This window comes from Coregonus clupeaformis, chromosome 21 (assembly GCF_020615455.1).
Source record: "Coregonus clupeaformis isolate EN_2021a chromosome 21, ASM2061545v1, whole genome shotgun sequence".
In the NCBI taxonomy this organism is placed as follows: Eukaryota; Metazoa; Chordata; class Actinopteri; order Salmoniformes; family Salmonidae; genus Coregonus; species Coregonus clupeaformis.
The window spans coordinates 18525710-18548711 of record NC_059212.1 but is presented as its reverse complement, the minus strand read 5'-3'; the positions used below and the strand labels follow the sequence as shown (position 1 = coordinate 18548711).

Below are 23002 nucleotides of genomic sequence, written 5' to 3'. Positions count from 1 at the left end.
TACACAAGAGACAGTTGTGAAGTGACAACAAGCATATCATTACTAGGAACAATCGGTATTGACAAAGTAAATGAAAAATACAGCCAGGCCTACATACTGCTAGCCAGCTAACTCAACCAGTCTGCCTAGCCTGCTTCATTAGCTAGCTAACTACCCTTGTATTGCTAAATTGGTGACTGACCAAACGGGCAAAATGACCCTCCTTGTTTCAATGTAGGCTACAGTGCCTTCCATAATAAGTATTTGAACACACCCACATAAAACAATACTATAGTATACTATGATATAAATACTATAGTATTCACTGTAGTGTTTTTGCAGACTTGACTGTAGTATTTACTGTAGTATACTGTAGTATTTACAGTTAACTATAGTATAAATACTGTAGTAAAAGAAAACTATAGTATATACTATAGTAATTAATGTAGTGTTTTTTGCTGATTGTAGTATACTGTAGTATTTACTGTAGTGTTTTTGCAGACTGCACTATACTGTAGTGTTTTTGCAGACATTACTGTGTTTGTGTTTTATTCTCTTTTACATAGAAGTGGAAACCTTCCAGAAGTGGAACATTTTCCATAACTTATTTTCTATAACCTGTAAGGAACACAATATATCGTCTATACCTGGCATGTAGGTTTCTCACATGGGTGGCACAAATTGTGATATGGGGGAGGGGAATGGGCAGGGTATATGCAAATTAAATACTATAGTTTTTACTATAGTAAAATAAAAGGGTTGTGTTTTTGCGGACTGTAGTGTTTTTACGGACATTACTGTAGTATTTACTACAGTGTTGTTTTTGCGGATAATACTGTAGTATTTACTATAGTATTCTACAGTATACTATAACATTCTATAGTAAGTACTACACATGATCGAGGGATAATACAGTGTGTAGTATAGTATTCTACTGTATACTACAGTTTACTATAGAATTCTATAGTAAGTACTGTTGTATTCCATAGTAAACTGTAGTATTTTTTCATGTCGACAGTAAGATCAAAGTTGGGACTCCACCTCCAACGCCTGACAAACTCCACCTCCAACACCTGACAAACACATTGAATACAGCCCACATGGTCTAAAGTGTCAGTTGATGTCTGGCCTAGACTAGGCTATACTGTAATGTGTCTCAGGGTGCTGTCCCTAAAAACAGCCCTCTCTAGAACATAGCAGAGGGGTGACAGTGACGAAAGGGGACAATACGGCACCGTGGGTCGTTACTACGGTTACGCAACCGACCAACCAGATGAAAGCATCTGAGGTTCCGGCGGCAACCCATCTGTGACATAAATGATTGACATCCTCAGCTCAAGCTTAAATTCCAGCCTAGGGGAACTCACTGTACTTTCTGGTGTTTAGTCCTGTAGGGCTCTTCTGCTTTACCAGCTACAGTGCCTTGCAAAAGTATTCAGCCCCCTTGGCGTTTTTCATATATTGTTGCATTACAACCTGTAATTTAAATGGATTTTTATTTGGATTTCATGTAATGGACATACACAAAATAGTCCAAATTGGTGAAGTGAAATGAAAAAAATAAATTGTTTCAAAGAATTCTAAAAAATAAATAACGGAAAAGTGGTGTGTGCATATGTATTCACCACCTTTGCTATGAAGCGCCTAAATAAGATCTGGTGCAACCAATTACCTTCAGAAGTCACATAATAAGTTAAATAAAGTCCACCTGTGTGCAATTTAAGTGTACCATGATCTGTCCCATGATCTCAGTATATAAACACCTGTTCTGAAAGGCCCCAGAGTCTGCAACACCACTAAGCAAGGGGCACCACCAAGCAAGCGGCACCATGAAGACCAAGGAGCTCTCCAAACAGGTCAGGGATAAAGTTGTGGAGAAGTACAGATCAGGGTTGGGTTATAAAAAAATATCAAAAACTTTGAACATCCCACGGAGCACCATTAAATCCATTATTAAAAAATGGAAAGAATATGGCACCACAACAAACCTGCCAAGAGAGGGCCGTCCACCAAAACTCACGGACCAGGCAAGGAAGGCATTAATCAGACAGGACACAAAGACGCCAAAGATAACCCTGAAGGAGCTGCAAAGCTCCACAGCGGAGATTGGAGTATCTGTCCATAGGACCACTTTAAGCCGTACACTCCACAGAGCTGGGCTTTACAGAAGAGTGGCCAGAAAAAAGCCATTGCTTAAAGAAAAAAAATAAGCAAACACATTTGGTGTTCGCCAAAAGGCATGTGGAAGACTCCCCAAACATATGGAAGAAGGTACTCTGGTCAGATGAGACTAAAATGTAGATTTTTGGCCATCAAGGAAAACGCTATGTCTGGCGCAAACCCAACACCTCTCATCACCCCAAGAACACCATCCCCACAGTGAAGCATGGTGTTGGCAGCATCATGCTGTGGGGATGTTTTTCATCGGCAGGGACTGGGAAACTGGTCAGAATTGAAGGAATGATAGATGGCGCTAAATACAGGGACATTCTTGAGGGAAACCTGTTTCATCTTCCAGAGATTTGAGACTGGGACGGAGGTTCACCTTCCAGCAGGACAATGACCCTAAGCATACTGCTAAAGCAACACTCGAGTGGTTTAAGGGGAAACATTTAAATGTCTTGGAATGGCCTTGTCTAAGCCCAGACCTCAATCCAACTGAGAATCTGTGGTATGACTTAAAGATTGCTATACACCAGCAGAACCCATCCAACTTGAAGGAGCTGGAGCAGTTTTGCCAAAATGGCCAAAATCCCAGTGGCTAGATGTGCCAAGCTTATAGAGACATACCCCAAGAGACTTTCAGCTGTAATTGCTCCAAAAGGTGGCTCTACAAAGTATTGACTATGGGGGGGTGAATAGTTATGCACGCTCAAGTTTTCTGTTTTTTTGTCTTATTGTTTGTTTCACAATAAAAAATATTTTGCATCTTCAAAGTGGTAGGCATGTTGTGTAAATGAAATGATGCAAACCCCCCAAAAATCCATTTTAATTCCAGGTTGGAAAAATGCCAAGGGGGGTGAATACTTTTGCAAGCCACTGTAGATCCAACCATTCAGCCCAGAGTTTTCTATGCCCCAGAGGATGGCACGGAACCAATTAAACCTGGGCTAACAATAATACACTGGTCTTAGAATACACCAAAACATCTGATCAGACAACACATACAGTAGACTGCAGTCAGAGTCACAGCTAACTATAAATTGTTTTGCTTTGCATGAGTTGTAGGCAATGATGTATATAAACCCTAGATTGAATGATGCTATGTATTCGGCAATGAGAGGCTTTGAAGCCACCGGTCGGCCATATTGGCACTCCCCAGGAGAAGCAATTCCTCCATAGAAATGAATGGAATTCTACACTATTTCAATTAAATGTTTCAAGACCAAAATTACATGTATTTAAGTATTTTTGTTGTTGTAGTGGTTACAATAACATAAAAAATATATATATATATGGGTATATTTTTATGTTTAGCGCACATAAAAGTATGAAGGTGTCTATTTAAGTAATAATGCCCAAGAAGACGGTGTCTGGAGGATATATTGGCACGGGTGTCGTTATATATCCTCCAAACACCGGCTTCGAGGGCATTATCACTTTTATACAACGGGTTACCAACATATTCAAATAATGATTGACATATTTTCATTAAAAACGTTATTTTGATTAATTTATTCATACTATGTCATCCTTCCACAAGATATAGTCCCGACACAAATCTAGGGTTGCTACCCAAGCTGGCTGGTCGTTCGTTCTATTGGTTAGGTTGCTAGAGACGCGACCCAGTTGTTCAGTCTTTTTGTTCTGTGTCAATGGACACGACCCAGCCGTTCGTTCTAAATGTTCCATTGCCATACTGGCTGGCAATGTTCTTATGCCTTGCTTGCTAGCTAGCCAACTAGGCTAATTTACAGTCATGTCAAAAAGTGCAGCCCAAATAACAGCAAAGTAGCCGCATTTGCATTAGTTTAAGCTGTTTTCTAGTGACATTTATTTGGATACATCCATAACAATGAGCTAATAAGGCGCGATTTCGCATGGCATAGAAAATGTGCTCACTCGTGAGGACACTGTTGTTCAGAGGAGCTAGCCAACAACACAGCTAACACAATAACTTCAAACTGAAGCTGGAAAGACTGCAAACTAGCTGCACCTTTTTTCAATTGACAGTTCTTTGTATATATCCATAAAAATGATGCCAGCTGATTCATGATTTCGACTAGTTGAGAAACACTGCCTGCCTGTCTGTCTTGTCCCGACTCCCGACACGTTCATAACTATGGGACAGCTGGAGATCGATTTTGAATATTGAATCAATGTTGCAAATGTCGGAGAGACAGACAGAAAGGTTTATGCAAACCTCCGCTGTTGAAAATTAAATGTTAGTCTAAAAGAAATGTGAGATAATGTCTATAAATTGCTTGGCTGGGCTGATGAGACAGTGGATTGCGCAGTCAGATGGAACAGAGTAAATAAGCATTTTGACGTCATAGATTTAGCCGGTGGTAACTTGTGGAATAGACACCAGCTCGAATGCACTTTTAACAAATCAGCATTCAGGATTAGACTCACCCGTTGTATAAAATAGAATAAACATGGCAAAAACAAATGTAGACATTAATAAATGCATTTCTATAGCTTCCAAAATATTTTTTACACTGGTGGGGGAGTGCCAAGATAGAGGTGTGGTGGCTTCAAAACAGCACTCCCTGTCAGCTCCAACTGTCAGTACGGTCCAGGCTATTCTCAAATTGAATTTAAAGAGTGTGTTTGGTGTGTTTGAACTCTCCGGTTTCAGATGTGAACTACAGTGGATGCCCTGAGATCACTGAGGGAGCCAAGCACCACAGGCTACTTGTCTTGAATATGCATATCTCTGAAAGTGGGGGAATTAGGAACCCAAACTGCAGGCAGGGAGATAAAATAAAAACATATTGTGTCACAACCCAGGAGCAATAATAACAATAAAGGAATAAAAATCATAAAAGCCTACGCGCCGTGCGGCAGTTAGTGTTCAGACTAGACAGACTGCAGAGTCATGCTGGGTGCGATGGCTCCCTCTGTACTCTGCCGGAGGAGTCACAATGACCTTCCTTCCCTCTCACTCCATCAGCACAGCAGCCTGTCTGCTAGCCTGGCACTTACGCAAGGACCCCCCCCACCACACACACACAAAAAAAGTGGGGCCAAAAGGAGAGGGGGGGTGGGGGGTTAATCTGCAGAATGGAGGTGAAGCAGGGGTTTGATGATTTCTGTGTTTAAACAGTAAATAAATAAGGCTGTGGTTGTGAAGTGTAACATACGTTGTACGTGACTGAAATTTATGAGCATGTTAAATGAATGGGGTTGTGCTGTGTGTGTGTAGGAGGGATGGTTCACGCTCCATGGACTGCTAATGGACCACTGATACAGTATGGTGTATGTAAATACACACAATGTTTTATTGTCACATACACCAGATAGGTGCAGTGAGATGTGTTGTTTTACAGGGTCAGCCATAGTAGTACGGCACCCCTGGAGCAAATTAGGGTTAAGTGCCTTGCTCAAGGGCACATTGGCAGATTTCTGACATTGTCAGCTCGGGTATTCGAACCAAAAAACCTTTCAATTACTGGCCCAATGCTCTGACCACTAGGCTACCTACTGCCCGTTCTGTGACTAATGAGTTAACACCCACACTGAATGCACAAGTAATTAGCTAATACTAGTTGTTATGGTATAGGCCCTATAGGCTGTAGGTAAATAACACATACACTACCAGTCAAAAGGCTGGGGCTGATTTTTGACTGGTACTGTATGTCTTACGCTAATTTCTAAGACCTTGTTCGAGGGCTATTTCTCATTTCTAAGACATTGTTCGAGAGCTATTTTCATTTCTAAGACATTGTTCGAAGGCTATTTCAAATTTCTAAGACATTGTCCGAGGGCTATTTCTCATTTCTAAGAATTTGTTCGAGGGCTATTTCTAAGAGGCCAGAGAGCTGATAAAGTTAATAATCCTCTATCGCCTGACAGGGAATCAGCCCCAGCCTCAGCCAGTCCCTGTGGGGTTTATATGCACTCAGCTTGTCAAACCTCTCCAGTGCCACGCCACCATTTGGCAGGCACACCCAGCTTCAGCCTCCTCCTCCATGATAGGCGTCTTTCAGCTGCATAAAAATCTGTTCACCGCTTACGGGATTATAAATTTTGCTAAAAGAGAAAACAGCATAATTTCCCAGAAAAAATATTAATACTGTACAGTGAGATTAGCTGTTTCGTATTCTCTCCTGTACATGTATGGGTTTCTCTCATTTTGGGTTGCTATTCAACATGATGAGTGTCAATAATCCTTTATTCTTTACTACAAACAGACAAAGGGAAAATCAAAGTATCCAATTCTATATGACAAACCAATAACTTTGGGATTGAAGGACATTGGGGGATGGGAGAAGTGAGGGAGGGGAAGATTCTATTCTGGGAAGGCTTTTAATGATTGATGAATATAGCAATGCATTTGTGTAGGTCAAGGAGAGTTCAGTGTAAGATCCATTTGATAGCACTGCATAATAACAACATGGGTTGAATCCCTTGAATCATGGAGCACAGGTGCTGTAAGAGGCTCCACAGCCATATCCAGCAGTATACTTCTGAACACTGCAGACAAGATGGAGTGACAGAGCACTTCCTGACATGATAGGATGATAGACTGATATAATAACTTCTATTACTGTGTGTATTTTCCACTGACATTTTACATACAAAATACGTTTTCCTACTTCAATGTCAAGGTAGTGTGGCTTCAGCTCAGGGAAGAAGGCATGTTGAATTGTCACTCCACAAATCAGACAACCTAAGAATTGTGACTACATCAAACAGAAGCTAAATCAGTTAGAAAAAGTACAGTATTGAACGAACGTAGAGTATTAAACAAGAAGAATAGTGTACAGTACGTGACTGATAAGCAGCAAAAGCTCTCATATCTCCTTGGGCAAACCTTGATCTACACAATGGTTTTCCAGAGCTCTTGCTCTAAAAGCATCAATCACATCATACAGTACAGAGGAGATGCTGAAATCAGCACACACACACACACACACACACACACACACACACACACACACACACACACACACACACACACACACGGATCTGCACTGCCAACACTGGTGTTGTGTGTACAAGTATTTTTGATGAGCTCACCAGCACTGTTTCCTCCTTCTGCTATTGATGTTCCAGCATACTGCAGTCACATGCTCTGCACTGAGCCCCTATCATGCAGCACACTGCTGGCACTAGTCAACATGCTGCACTGTGCACAGTGTTCTGTATGCCCTCCTGAAATAAACCCCATACTGTAGCGTAGCCTAAGGATGTCAGTTGATCTTAATAAGACATCATTAAATCAAGCATTGTGGTCCTCTGTAGCTCAATTGGTAGAGCATGGCGCTTGTAACGCCAGGGTAGTGGGTTCGATCCCAGGGACCACCCATACGTAAAAATGTATGCGCACATGACTGTAAGTCGCTTTGGATAAAAGCGTCTGCTAAATGGCATATTATTATTATTATTATTATTATTATTATTATTATTATTATTATTATTATTATATTATATTATATTATATTATTATTATTATTATTATAAGCAGCTGTGTGGAAAAGCTGACGTCATCTGTATCAATCAACTACATTTTATCAAAGAAATCAATGTGTCCATTTCAGATTGACATAGAGGTCATAAAGCCTCAGAGGTCAAAGAATACCTCCTCTAATCCATCCCTAATCCTAATCCTTTGTTTTGACTGAATATGCATGTACATGTTGACAGTTTGAGAGCAGGACAACTAACATGCAACCGATGTTGCCAAGATGTCCGAGAGAAGACTGGGTGTTAATGGCCTGGGTGTTAATGGCCTGGGTGTTAATGGCCTGGGTGTTAATGGCCTGGGTGTTAATGGCCTGGGTGTTAATGGCCTGGGTGTTAATGGCCTGGGTGTTAATGACCTGGGTGTTAATGGCCTGGGTGTTAATGACCTGGGTGTTAATGGCCTGGGTGTTAATGGCCTGGGTGTTAATGGCCTGGGTGTTAATGGCCTGGGTGTTAATGGCCTGGGTGTTAATGGCCTGGGTGTTAATGGCCTGGGTGTTAATGGCCTGGGTGTTAATTGACGTTGCGGTGTCCTGACTTGTACACGGCTGAGTCTGTAATGTTGCTCCAGTCAGGGCTATGCTAATGCTGCCCTGTCTCCAGGCTGACACTTCTGGAAGTGACAGGATGCGAGGGGAGACAAAGAGAGAGAGGGAGTGAGAGAGAGGGAGTGTGGTAGAGATGGACAAAGACTGGGATAGACAGCTAGATGGGAAGAGGGAGAAAGAGAGAGAATGAGAAAGGGAGAGAGGGGGAGACAGAGAGAGGTACAGAGTGAGAGCGTTTTTGGTGCAGTCTGAGGTATAATGAGACCGTGTCTGTGGTTAGAGGGCTGGATCTGAAGGAACTGCCTGGGAGAAAGGATACTATCTGGAGTGGAGGAGACTAATCGCTGTACATATGAGCTTTATCATATTATGTCATATTTGGTGCTTCTACTGTTACTGTGAGAAGCAGCGTTGTCCAATGGTAGAGCTATAATAATAATAATATGCCATTTAGCAGACGCTTTTATCCAAAGCGACTTACAGTCATGCGTGCATACATTTTTGTGTATGGGTGGTCCCGGGGATCGAACCCACTACCCTGGCGTTACAAGCGCCGTGCTCTACCAGCTGAGCTACAGAGGACCTACAAAATAGAATCTTCATTCTCTCACTTTCTCTGTTGTTATTTCTATGCAAATTATCATCATTTTTATAGTGCATTCGGAAAGTATTCAGACCTCTTGACTTTTTCCACATTTTGTTAAGTTAAAGCCTTATTCTAAAATTGATTAATCTACACAAAATAGCCCATGATGACAAAGCAAAAACAGGTTTAGAAATTTTAGCAAATGTATTAAAAACAAAAAACAGAAATATCACATTTACATAAGTATTCAGACCCTTTACTCAGTACAAACTTCCATTTAAGAATGATGGAGGCCACTGTGTTCTTGGGGACCTTCAATGCTGCAGACATTTTTTGGTCCCCTTCCCCAGATCTGTGCCTCGACACAATCCTGTCTCGGAGCTCTTCGGACAATTCCTTCGACCTCATGGCTTGGTTTTTTCTCTGACATGCACTGTCAACTGTGGGACCTTATATAGACTGGTGTGTGCCTTTCCAAATCATGTCCAATCAATAGAATTTACCACAGGTGGACTCCAATCAAGTTGTAGAAACAGGTCAAGGATGATCAATGGAAACAGGATGCACCTGAGCTCAATTTTGAGTCTCATAACAAATGGTCTGAATACTTATGTAAATAAGGTATTTCTGTTTTTATTTTTAATACATTTGCAATAATTTCTAAAAACCTGTTTTCGCGTTGTCATTATGGGGTATTGTGTGTAGATTGATGAGGGATTTTATTCATTTAATCCATTTTAGAATAAGGCTGTAAAGTAACAACATTTGCTGCCATTCAGGTATACATCACAATGTTTGCCTTTACTGAGTAAAACAATCAGAAATATCCTCTCACTGGAGTGTCTCTGCTGCCCCAATTCTCTATGGGTTTTCCCAATACTACAAAGTCTGCATCCTGCACCCCAGCTTACCTTTCCCATCCTTCCCGTCCAGCAGAGGGCGGTAGTCAGTCTTTCCTACAGTCTCACCCACTTTGTCATCAAAGGTCTCTTTCTCAAGGGAGGCCATGAAGTCCCGCCTCACCAGGCTGTCCGGTCCTGACTTAGGCGCCCCGTCCGTGAGAGCGTCATGCAAGCTCAGGTCCATTGTCCTGGGAGGGAGAGACCACAGAGGTCACAGGTCATCATCATCATCATACACATCATTATCATCATCAGTACAAGATTTGGTGCTAACCAAATACTGCATTCCTCCACAGCTGTATACTGTTTTTCCGGCCCACCAGTCAAAGCTCATATTGATGGCTGATCTTGGCTAATGGATGCCACCATATGTGCACCCTACTAAATCCAGCAGCAGACAAACCACTGCCTCTTTACCATGGGGGGAGGGGGGTATTTAGGCCAAAAGGTCATCTCCCAGTGGGGGGGGTTTGAAGCCGAGGGGATATAACCTAGCTGACAGAGACCGTCCCCCAGCCCACAATAAGAACAGGGTTTGACAAAAGACTGGGTTATTGCTAGCCGAAACTCATGGGTCTACATTGTGTTGTTAAACTAGACACAGTGGCTCTGGGAAGAGACCAGCACAGGGTCCATGTAAAATCAAAAAAAGTCTGGAACCGTAAAAGATGGGAATGACTGAAGTCACCATCATCGGGGCCAGTCTCCTCCTGCAGTCTTGTCTCTCACACATCCTCATTCCCCCACTGCAGCTAGCTGTCCTGTCCTCACCCTACACTAGTACACACCACCACTGCAGAACACATTATCAACTAGGCCTTTTCATGCCAACAGACCATTTGTCGTGCTGTGGTTTTTGCATTGCTCTCATTTCTCACGGGGCACTATCTGCCTGTTAAGTAAAGACCCCCGTAGTGAACAGCGACTGACAGAGTCATCCTCTGCTTTCTCCTCTCACATCTAGTATTACCTCCTTCATGTGCCAGTATTATGAAAGTTTGCTGCAGCGCCATGCAGCTCGATTAGTGGGGCCAAGCTCAGTTTGGCTTCTTTAGTTCTTTTCATAAGATATCACTGCTCCTCTCTGCTATATGTGTGTCTGTGTGTGTTTTATCGTCGGCCACCTGGTCCTACCAATAAACCACCACAATATTTGGCCTTTTCATGGTTTGAGACATATTTTATCTTCATTATGTTACAGTAACAACAATTATGCAATACCAAAAGTGTTGCATTATTGGTGTTGCATTATTGCATAGTTGCAAAGATATTACACAGATATTAGTTGATGCTGACATAAATTGGGTAGTCATATTTCCACTGGTGTTACAGCATATAACGTCATTCATTGATGACCCATTTTTCCCTCGGTCACCACACTGTAGTTAGTGGGTCAATTATAAACGCTTGAGGTGAGTAACAGCATCAAACTGTGTGTGAACCACTACATCCTGAGCATGGAAGAGTGTTCCTAGTTTGATATAAAAGGGGTGTTAGTGTGCTGATGAACCTGGAAATATATCTACTACTTATGGGGATTAGACTTCCTGGATGAGAGTGTTGTAATTGTAATGAAATCAACATGGTAGAGGTGGATGTGTGAGAGTGAGAGCAGACACACACCTGAGACTAATTAGACATGCTCAGTTGTTAACCTGCAGGTGTCATTCCAGAGCGCCTCCCTTTGAGAGAGGTGGTTCTGACCACCAGCTGTGTAATCAAAGCCAGTTACTGGCTTTTTTGGTGCTGCGCATCTCAGAAGACTGCAATAGGCTATCAATAGGCTGTTAGATCTGATAGCCTGAGCAGTGCAATAAAGATGACTTGGAACCCCACCATTGTGTCCCAAAAGGCAGAGAAGCCATTCGGGAGTACTGAACACATACAGTACAGTAACCAATGAATGGAGAGTACTCACTACATCAAACTGTCTATGCAAAGAACCTGAATGGTTTACTGTCTAAACCGTGGAAGTTATTCATTTAATGAAATACCCTGGATTATAATTTCAAATTATTGTAAAAGAGGGTAGCTATTGCTACTTTGTTGCAAAACCTTTGCCTTAAGCGATCCAGCCCTGCTTGCTACAGAGCAGTAGGGGATAGAAGCATCCAAGCTTTAGTAAGAGGGAGGACATTCTCCTCCCTTCACAGTGCACCATTTACTCCTTATAATGAGTTTATCTTTGTGAGAGAGACAGCGAAACTAATACATACGTCGAGGGCTGCTCTACACAAATGGTCTATCAGGGGAACTCTTAACACTCACAGGCACACAGATAGACACACACACACACACACACACACACCTTCATCCTTTTTTCCTCCATCCCCTCCACTCCTCCACTCATCACACTCTCTTCCTTCACACATGAACAAGAGATCATTGTCTGGACACTACACAAACACACACATCCATGAACACACAGGCACACACACACACACACACACACACACACACACACACACACACACACACACACACACACACACACACTCAAACAAATATCTCCATGCTGCTATTGTGCACCACCAGCCTGCAGATCCGAGTACGTACAGTGTTTGTTGGCCATGGTTGGAACTGTGCCACATTGTTTTGGGAGCAGCCACACTAAGTACAGTAGGAATATTCAGATTACTACATTGACACACTTTGTAGCAGCCCCTATGAGAGAGAAAATACTGCGTGACACACAGAAAACTCATCAAAATTCACAGTAAAAAAGCGGCAAACAAGCACGCATTCAGGCAGGACCACAGCAGTTAATAAAATAGCTAAATCATAGCTCAGCTTTTGTGTATCCATCCAATGTAGGAAAGACGTTAATGTGATTATTATACAAGGGCATGCAAACATCAGATTAATGTTCCTGGGTCGCTCCACCAATTGAGTACCTTTTGGGTAGTGTAACTTTGAAAAATAAAACTTTTATTTCACCTAATTTTTACATTCTGTAATAAAGAGCAAATTATTATTTTGTATTATTATCTCAAGAGGTTAAATAAAGAAGTCAGTAAGCGCCTACTAAGTGCCAAATAAAGTAACAGGGTTGACAGTAACAGGTTAGACAGTAACAGGGTTGACAGTAAAAGGGTGGACAGTAAGAGGGTTGACGATTTCATCTTAAATCAGCCATACATGCCCTTGTGACAGGGAGAATGGAAGCTAGTTGTTTGCAACAGGGAGGGGATTCACAAAACAAATTAAATTGTTCAAACATTTCTAGCCTGTCTATCTATGGGTAACAGAATTGACATTTAATGCTCAATCCGCTCAGTTTTCCACCACAAAACACCAGAAAATTGCCAAAAAGAGTAGAACCAGCTCACCTGCTTTTACACTATGATTTGACTATTAGATTAGATAACTTAGATAACTTTTGAAAAGGAATAGTTTCATCATATTAAAAGTTCAGTTCAGTTCACATAACAGGGTTGACCTTAAAATGAGGGACAGACATAAATGAATCACTAGATGTATTGAATTTTACATGTGGTCTATATTAAAGTTCATTTCATTTAATATAACAGGCTTTTAAAATTCGATATTGGTGCACAATTTCTACCTAAAATATCAAAGGGCCAGTCTTTTCCTAGAACGACCCCCCTCTGTCTGAACTCAATCTCAGCCTCTGTCCAAATCTTAATCTACTCTGCTGTATTTGATTTTATACACCTCTTCCTTTAAAAGTTCTGCTTACCATATCAGTCTTTATTCTCTTCAATCCTTTATGTTCTCTGATCCCCATTCAGTCATTTAGGCTGTCTACTTCTCTTTCTTCTAATGAACCCTGCATTTAGACTGTTTCAGAAGCTCTTTCCCTTCTATACATTTTTTTCATTCAAAGAGAGTTCTCTCTATCTCTAACCTCTCTTTGACGGTAACTCCATTCATCCACCCCCTCATGTTCTTTAAAAATATATATTTGTATTACAGTATTAGAATCATTCCGCCACAATAACAGTAATTCATAATAAAGGAACTATCTTTTCATGCCCACCAACCCACTTCATCACATGCTAAGGTTCTGTACTGCTACATCCCCCAGTCTGACTGCTACATGTAGATCTCCCCAGTTTTGAGTGCAACTTTGAGTGCAATTTCCTATTTAATGTAAAGGAGCATAATTCTGCTTTATGCTAAGATTGAGTGTAAAAGCCTGAGAGACCCAGCTGGTACTGCTGCATGGGGCTTAGTGCTAGCTAGAGTCACCCCTAGTCCCCACTTCCACATGCATTATATTATATTCACTCAATCCCTCCCTCCATCTGTCACGCAATCATCCCAAAAACCACAGCAGGTCTCCTGTACTGTAACACACAGCATAGCCTAACACAGTGACAGCACAGAGTAACACACAGAGTGGGCCTAGGCCCGCAGCTTGGCAGGGAATCCCCGGCTTTATCCTGCCATCCAAAATAAGAGCATCATTCGGGAGGGGGGGTTTACACAAAATGCCCTCAGTAAGCCTATTTCCCCCTCATATCGCCATATTGTATTTCCCCCATATAACTGCAAAATGCATATTGATCCAATAGTTCTAAATCTCACACAGCAATTTAAGTACTGTACTCACCAACTTTCAGTCACTATATTGACAGATACTGTATGTATCATCTAACCTCTGACTGCCAACACTAGATGACTGACTAACATAACTACACCCACCTACAGACCTTTGATCCACTGCACTACGTTTGTTCACAGGTGTTTCCAGACTGATTTGAATTGAGGAAGTTATTACAGTAGTATGAGTCACCTGATTACAGTACTATAGGCCACTCAGCATTAATTATGTCTACATCACAGAAGGTTGGTGGCACCTTAATTGGGGGGGACAGGCACGTGGTAATGGCTGGAGCGGTATTAGTGGAATGGTATCAAAAACATCAAACACATGTGTTTGATGCCATTCCATTTGCTCCGTTCCAGACATTATTATGAGCCGTCCTCCCCTCAGCAGTCTCCATTGGTCTACATCTATATTATAAACACTGAAACTGAACCGACCTCAAAAAGCACTAATCACTCAGCACTAAGTGGCGGCCATGATTTATATAGGGGAAAAACTGTAAACTCAGTGGGCCATAATAGTGGACCATAACAGTGGACCATAACAGTGATAAATATAATCAATGACAAAGCACAGAGTAACAGATCAGCACAGGTTCACTAGTCACTATCTCCCTGGTCAAAGGGCCTTTTTAATATGAGTTTCCACCTTTTTTTAACCTTGTGGGTTATTTAATTTGGAAAACAGGTGAGAACCTGTAGTTCAAGCACAATATTCAACATCTCATTCTTTCTATAGTCTATTTTATCAATAAAGCTCAATAGAATAGAATTCAACATGTGACAATATACTGACTGATTTGATCGTATCTGATTATCAGTAGCTAACATCTGAGCTATTTCTAAAGATAGGCCGTGGCGTGCATGAGGTAATTATCATTTTATTCTGCAGGCTCAGAGTTCAAATCTAGTCCATGGTTTTGGTCTGTGTTAAAGAAATGTTTAATGAGAAGTTGGCACCACTCTGAATGCCACTCTGTTCTCTGTATTGAAATAATTTATATATTGGCCTTTGAACTCTCAAAGCAATATGTAACTTTTTGGGGACCTGACTAAATTCACATAGAAATGTGTGTTATAGATCTGTAATTCTTGTTGAATGCAAGTCTAAGAAGCAGCAGATATGTTCTATGTGCGCTATTTCTATGCTTCCCGTTCCTAAATTTACTTTTACTTTTGGTTTTGTACACCAGCTTCAAACAGCTGTAAATACAATATTTTTGGTTATGGAAAATACATTTTAGCAACCAGGAAATGGCGGAGCGATTTCCGCATTGTGCATCTTTAATTGAGGGGGCTGGCTCCCTGACTCAATAGGCAGTTTAATGTCAGTGCATAAACAATAGTCAGCCAGTCAGCCAGTTATGGTTAATCAATCTCTTCTTTTGTGCTGGTTAATCTCAGATGTCCCTTAATGCAGGGTTTCCCAAACTCGGTCCTGGGGCCCCCGCTGGGTGCACGTTTTGGTTTTTGCCCTAGCACTAAACAGCTGATTCAAATAACCAACTCATCATCAAGCTTTTATTATTTTAATCAGCTGTGTAGTGCTAGGGCAAAAACCAAAATGTGCACACAGGGGGGCCCCAGGACCGAGTTTGGGGAACCCTGCCTTAATGTGTTAAAAGTGTTGCCAGGTCTCCTAGAGTTCATAATGAGTCTGTGTTTTTATGTCTCTCTCATGCATGATGGCCACCAGCTGGTTACTGTTGATATAATGCTTTGTTGCCCTGTCTCGTCCTCTCAGGGGAGACACACACAGTCCCTGGAAACAGTCAGTCAGTCACTCAGTCAGAGCACAGTGGTAAGGTCTGTATTTACTCCCAGTTTGTGAACACTCATCTAAATCAACAGGTGTGTGTGTGTGTGTGTTAGAGAGCGAGTGTGTGGGCTTGTGTATCAGAGCTGCACAGGAAGACAGGGGTCTCTGTTCGAACACAGTGAATACAAGGGGCATTTGCTTTTTGAACATAGCAGGACATTTAGGTTGCTATGTTAACTCTCAACAATCGTAAATTCCTTTGTAAGTACTCTGAAACATAGGTTGTGCACCTGAATCTGTGCATTGTCCCTGACCCTGGGGTTACTGACCTGGTCCTTTACGCATAGTGATGGATTTTACTTTCTCATTCACACTCACATGTGGCTCCTCTTGGCAATTACCCTTCCCAGTCTAGCTTTCACGTTAAAAACTCACAATCTTACATAACACTCAGCATGACAAGGTACAGTATCTCAAAATGTATTGCAATGTTACAACTACTCTATTATTTACTGTGACACTAGCAATGAGTAACAAGTGTGTAAACCACCTAACTAAACAAGTCCTCGACATTAGTCATCTAGGAAATATTTCTCCAAAGAACCCATTTTCAAACTGAGCCATAGTGACATTCAATGGGGATGACATCACATTCTACTCCTTTGGATTCTTCTCAAAGGACCTGGCTCCCAGCCCTCCTCATACTGGCAGGGGGCCAGTAAAAACATGTTGGCCAGTGGATCTCATCTGTCATTTTTGCATTCCAGTTCAACATTTATCTACCTCACATTGCCTCTTTTGTTAAGCTCTCTGGTGATGGGAGGCCAAGGCCAATGTGAAAAAGAGGAGGGCTGGTGTTCTCATGGATCACAGTGGACAGCATCTCACATTGGAGATGATGAGGATGGTTTATGACAGGAAAGCTAGACATCACAACAGACCAGCAGATCTTGACCTGACACCAAGACCATGTAGTGGACAAGGAAGCCACACGCCAATGCATCCTGAGTTTCCCCCCACAACAAACATATAGTGTCACTTGGGATTTACCTCACTGTGCTCTTACAATGGGGGATCGTTTTTACTGAAAATAGAAAGTTCCATCCATTTCGTGCGAAGCAAAGCCAACTTCAATGAATATGCCATTTAGCAGACGCTTTTATCCAAAGCAATTTACAGTCATGCGTGCATACATTTCATATCACTTGAGTGCTTTTCCCTGTACCACACATCTCTACTCATATTACCATAGCAATCTGTAAGGAATGACTGACTGGCAGTTCTTTGGGATTTGCCTCTGCATTGCTTTGTGAACCTTGATCGACAGACGGTGCTGTGCTGTCCAAGTCCCTCTGGCTCTGTCTCCCATAATCTGTGGAGGATTGCACTATAATCCCACCATTCCAGAATACTGAGAGAGAGAGAGATTTTCATGTATGGCATGAATTAGGCCAGGGATGCGCAACTGGCGGCCCGCGGGCCGCAAGGCCCCCCTTTTGAAGGCCCTCAGATTAATTTACCCCACAAAAATGTGGCTGTGCATCAGCAGTTTTACTCTTGTTATGTCAGTCACTGATAGTCAGTCAATTACCCAATGTCAGCTAAAAAGTTTTAGATCGCAAAATTAGTTTAGCGGCCAGCTATCTAAACTTGTTATCTTGGTCAGCTATCTAAACTTGTTATCTTGGTCAAATTACGGGCCAGGGGGCCCCCATTGATTTTGATAGTCAGTCTCACTGAGATATCATATTAAAAACTACAAACATTTCACTCCATCCTACAGCAAAATGTGTATAATTGCAGGAAATATGCTGTAAAACTGCCAATTTTCCTCTCCACCCCATGGCAAAATGAGTAGAATTGCATGAAATGTCTTATAAAATTTCTAAATCTTCTCTCCGCCCAATGGCAAAGCGTGTACAATTGCAGCAAACTTGCTTTAAAACTGCAACATTTGCTCTACACCCCATGGCAAAATGTGTAGAATTGCACAAAATTAACTCTAAAACGTAAAAAAAAGTTATTATTGTCTGTCTATCAAGGCCTACTTATCTACAGTATCTATCTAAGAATTTGTCTTTGTCTGTCAGTCTTGTGTGACAAGACCAGTGTTTTCCACTAGCGCCAGCTGTCCGCTATACAGGCGATTACAGACTCATTTTCATCCGGGTACTTTTTCCACTTCAATTAACTAAGCTACTTTTCAATTTGCCAGTCAGAAAAAAGTCTGCCGAGGCCTCTCCCACTAGAATAAACAATATGCATCTTCTAGCGATCTATTGATAGGGCAGGCGCCTGTCAATCACAAAGTGAGCGATGACAGGGAAACACTGCTGGTTGGACAGTCTGCTGACTGTCCCACCTCTCGGTACCTGGGTGTGTGTGTTGTGTGCGCTGTGGTTGCAGTCACATTTTTTTTACATTGAGGGAGAGATCATGAATTTGCAAGTCCCAAATAATGTGGTAACGATGAGTCAAAATCCACTTAGCCTATTGTTTAATGGCACATTCATTTTTTTGTTTCACGTGCATGGTAGGATATTAACGATGGCCCTCTGGCAGGGGGGCAGTAAAAACGTGTTGGGCCAGTGGATATCATCTGTCATTTATCTACTGTGTCGCAGTCTCCATTGCAGACTACATGCTATTTGTATTTGAGCAATATGATTGATCGTTCATTCAAGCATCACCACGCTCCTGCTAATCACAATTTATCGTACATGAGTTGATGCCTTCACACAGCACACACGAGCTGTCCAAAGCAAAAAGAAGCACCCAATCAATGTACTCGCTGAGCTTATTTATTTTAGGGAAAGTGATTTACAAAAGTAAACCTTCAATAGTGAACATACTAAGAATATGCTGGCTACTGCTGACAGTATGCAAAAAAAAAAGCTACAAAAATACATTTAGCGTTCATCTTGGCTTGCCTACTGTAGCCATGTTCTATCTCTTTTGGAATGTTTGTTAAAGGGGCAGCGTCCTATTTTCAAATCTTCTCAAAATGACATACTTTAGAAACAAAAATGAATGCAATTAGTACAATGCAATTCTAAATAATAGAGTAATGACTTGCATTGCTAAATTATATTACACAGCTATTATAATAACCAAATGTAGCATATTAATAGCTGAATATATTGAGAAAGCATGCCAACCTATAGGCCCTGCATGACAGGTTGGTTGTTTAGCAACAATGGGGCAAAACAGACGGGGTTGGCTTAGATATTTGACAACATATAAACTATATTTCGTCTCCAATGTTTATTGAAAACATAAATAAATGTGAACAATGAGCACTTGTTGTCTCTCAAATATTTTAACTTGCTCCATGGCTCAGGCAGAGACATAAGAGGAAGCGAGACACCCCACTCGCTGTTTTTTTCTGGTTCAATGAAAGTCAATGAACTAAGTAGACCCAGCTGCTATTGCATTGGTGTCTATGGGAGACCCACACCATTAAGTAGACCGGAACTGACAAATTTTTTCAATGGTAAACAGCCTGAGTGAACTATCTTCATTTATCTATCATCTTTGCTGTAGCCAAAGACGATGTCTTTATATTGCTTAGCTCAGTTGTGAAGCTCATCTTTGGCAGGTGTTTCTGATTAATATGCAATGCCATGCTGGTGGGTGGTACTATTCAAATAAAACCCAGCCCTGAAACAAAACATAGGCTAAAAATAATTTACACATAATTTAATAGGAAAATATACATCATTGACACGAATTTGCACAAAGCGGGCAGCTTGGTTTTGTCACTTCAAGCCCAAATATATCATCCTTTGACTAAAACTATGAATTATTGAGTTACAGTGCCTTGCAAAAGTATTCATCCACCTTGGCGTTTTTCCTATTTTGTTGCATTACAACCTGTAATTTAAATTCATTTTTATTTGGATTTCATGTAATGGACATACACAAAATAGTCAAAATTGGTGAAGTGAAATGAAAATAATTCTAAAAAATAAATAACAGAAAAGTGGTGTGTGCATATGTATTCACCCCCTTTGCTATGAAGCCCCTAAATAAGATCTGGTGCAACCAATAACATTCAGAAGTCACATAATAAGTTCAATAAAGTCCACCTGTGTGCAATTTAAGTGTCACATGATCTGTCCCATAATCTCAGTATATAAACACCTGTTCTGAAAGGCCCAGAGTCTGCAACACCACTAAGCAAGGGGCACCACCAAGCAAGCGGCACCATGAAGACCAAGGAGCTCGCCAAACAGGTCAGGGATAGATCAGGGTTGTTATAAAAAAATATCAGAAACTTTGAAAATCCGACGGAGCACCATTAAATCCATTATTAAAAAATTGAAAGAATATGATTTAGATTTTAGTCATTTAGCAGACGCTCTTATCCAGAGCAACTTACAGTTAGTGAGTGCATACATTTTTCATACTGGCCCCCCGTGGGAAACGAACCCACAACCCTGGCATTGCAAGTGCCATGCTCTACCAACTGAGCTACAGGGGACTACAACAATATGGCATCACAACAAACCTGCCAAGACAGGGCCGCCCACCAAAACTCACAGACCAGGCAAGGAGGGCTTTAATCAGAGAGACAACAAAGACACCAAAGATAACCCTGAAGTTGCTGCAAAGCTCCACAGCGGAGATTGGAGTATCTGTCCATAGGACCACTTTAAACCGTACACTCCACAGAGCTGGGCTTTACAGAAGAGTGGCCAGAAAAAAAGCCATTGCTTAAAGAAAAAAATAAGCTAACATGTTTGGTGTTCGCCAAAAGCCATGTGGGAGACTCCCCAAATATATCGAAGAAGGTACTCTGGTCAGATGAGACTAAAATTGAGCTTTTTGGCCATCAAGGAAAACGCTATGTCTGGCGCAAACCCAACACCTCTCATCACCCCGTGGGGATGCTCCCTAATTTGCATACTGATAGGTTTTTTGGTGATTATCTGCAGATAAATTATGAAAACATTCGATAAAGATGGTGAATCCTCCTCACTGCAGGAACAATAGTAAACTAGAGGAGAGATAGCTTCACTTTGGTATAAAATACCTCCCCTGCCTGGATCAATAAACCTGGGAATAAAAATCCAAATGTTGACCCCAGGAAGAGTAGCTGCTGCCTTGTAAGTCGCTCTGGATAAGAGCATCTGCTAAATGACTAAAATGTCAAATGTAAATGTAATGGCGATCCCTAATAAATACAAATACAAAAAAACACTTGCAAAGCATGCTGGGTATTATTCTAATGAGCTCCGCCTCCAAACAAGACCAAACTTGGTGGATCAGGACCTGACCAAATCTGAACCAATGTTTGGGCCAAATCAAGTCTGGTCTGTGGACATTGAAATCAAGGCAAGTCTGAACCGGCCCAAATCTGAACCAATCATGTTTGTGCCAAATCAAGTTGGGTCCGAAATCAAGGCCAGGGCAGACAGACCAAATTTCAATGTCTTTTCAATGTCCATGGATTTCGGAGTCGGACGGTGCTCACTGGGATGTAGCATTGCATTCTTTATGCATCTATCGGGGTTATCTTAGTGATTTGTAATGTCTAAGCTGCATAATATCACATGTATGTAACGAAGATCAATGTTAGCGCTGTTGGCGTGGACCCATATGCGATGCGGTGGACACCTGTCTACAGTCAGCATCCCTTAACTCAACTGCGGCACCATAACAAAGAGAATGTTCTGCATTGGTCGTAGTGGGAGTGAATCAAACACGCCCACTGTGGATATGTAAACAACATCAATTTGGGTACAGAATGTGATACAATATGAACAATAAATAGCGCGCATTGCATTAATAATCAACCAGACTGGGACTGCGTCTATTCTGCATTTTGTGCGCTTCTTGCTCCGTCATAAACGTGTAACCATTCATCAATTATTACTACATCTTTGAGGCATAGAAAAAGCAAAACACACAAATACTGCCACCCAGATAATCGCCTGAGCTGCAGTGTTCCCGTGTATTGTCATTATTCATAATTTTACTTACCCTGTTTTCTCTTTTTTATCCGTTTGTCAATTGTTGTCGTGAATGTCCCTGGTCGAAGTCTGTTCTACCTTCTCCTACAGAGCGCTTCAATGACCGCAGAAAATCAGCCCGCCTACTTCACCATGCTCAGCCTATCACAGTCGAGAAATGCTGCCGTGTTTCGTTTGATTCTCTATTTTTGACGCAGAGATTGTCAGCGCGGCACATAATTCCCACACCGTTTCTGCGTAGATGCCGCCCACATCTGCTGAAGGACAGCTCAGCTGATGTGATTGTGCAAAATGAACTATCGTCCATTTCTCCATTCTTGAGACGAAATTTGGCCAATCATTTACAGTAGACGACAGAACTGTATACTGTATGGGCACGATACGCACTGATTGGCAAAATGGAGGCAGTTCTCAACGCCGGACACACACGCGCAACGGGGGCGTGGCACCTTGCCGCTAGTCTCGCTCTCAAATCTATGCAGGGATATTTTACATTCTGTAGTTTCTCTGTTCATCCTCACAATGGAAACACACCCTGACCTGTCTCGCTCATTATTATGAAATCTAATTGGTGTGACAGGCTCATGTGCAACTTTAGCCTACTCCACTCATGGATGAATGGTCTGCTGCTTTATCCTTGGGCATGTTTCCCTGACCTCAATGACACTAATAAAAGCCTGTCTCTCTCAGTTAATAAGGTAAACAAAGACAGACTAACCAGGCATTACATCTAAGACCATGACTGCCGCCATCCTGTCAATCAAATCAAATCAAATTTTATTGGCCACATGCGCCGAATACAACAGGTGTAGACATTACAGTGAAATGCTTACTTACAGCCCTTAACCAACAATGCATTAATTTTTTTATTAAAAAAATTGTAAAATAAAACAACAACAAAAAAGTGTTGAGAAAAAAAGAGCAGAAGTAAAATAAAATAACAGTAGGGAGGCTATATATACAGGGGGGTACCGGTGCAGAGTCAATGTGCGGGGGCACCGGCTAGTTGAGGTAGTTGAGGTAATATGTACATGTGGGTAGAGTTAAAG

The 23002-nt window shown here is 41.6% G+C and overlaps 1 protein-coding gene across 6 annotated transcripts in view; it reads right to left on the bottom strand.

Annotated features, from left to right (window-relative positions):
- The window catches only part of LOC121535281 (microtubule-associated protein 4), a 65038-nt gene extending 42706 nt beyond the window's left edge, over positions 1 to 22332 (bottom strand). For all 6 annotated transcript variants that reach the window (XM_041842172.1, XM_041842173.1, XM_041842175.1 and 3 more), the window contains exons 1-2: positions 21964 to 22332; positions 9657 to 9835 (exon numbers count right to left, since the gene is read on the bottom strand). In XM_041842172.1, coding sequence (XP_041698106.1) covers positions 9657 to 9831 — 175 coding nt within the window. In that variant the 5' untranslated portion in view covers positions 9832 to 9835; positions 21964 to 22332. The remainder of the gene's footprint in view (positions 1 to 9656; positions 9836 to 21963) is intronic.
- Positions 22333 to 23002: the final 670 nt, after the last annotated feature.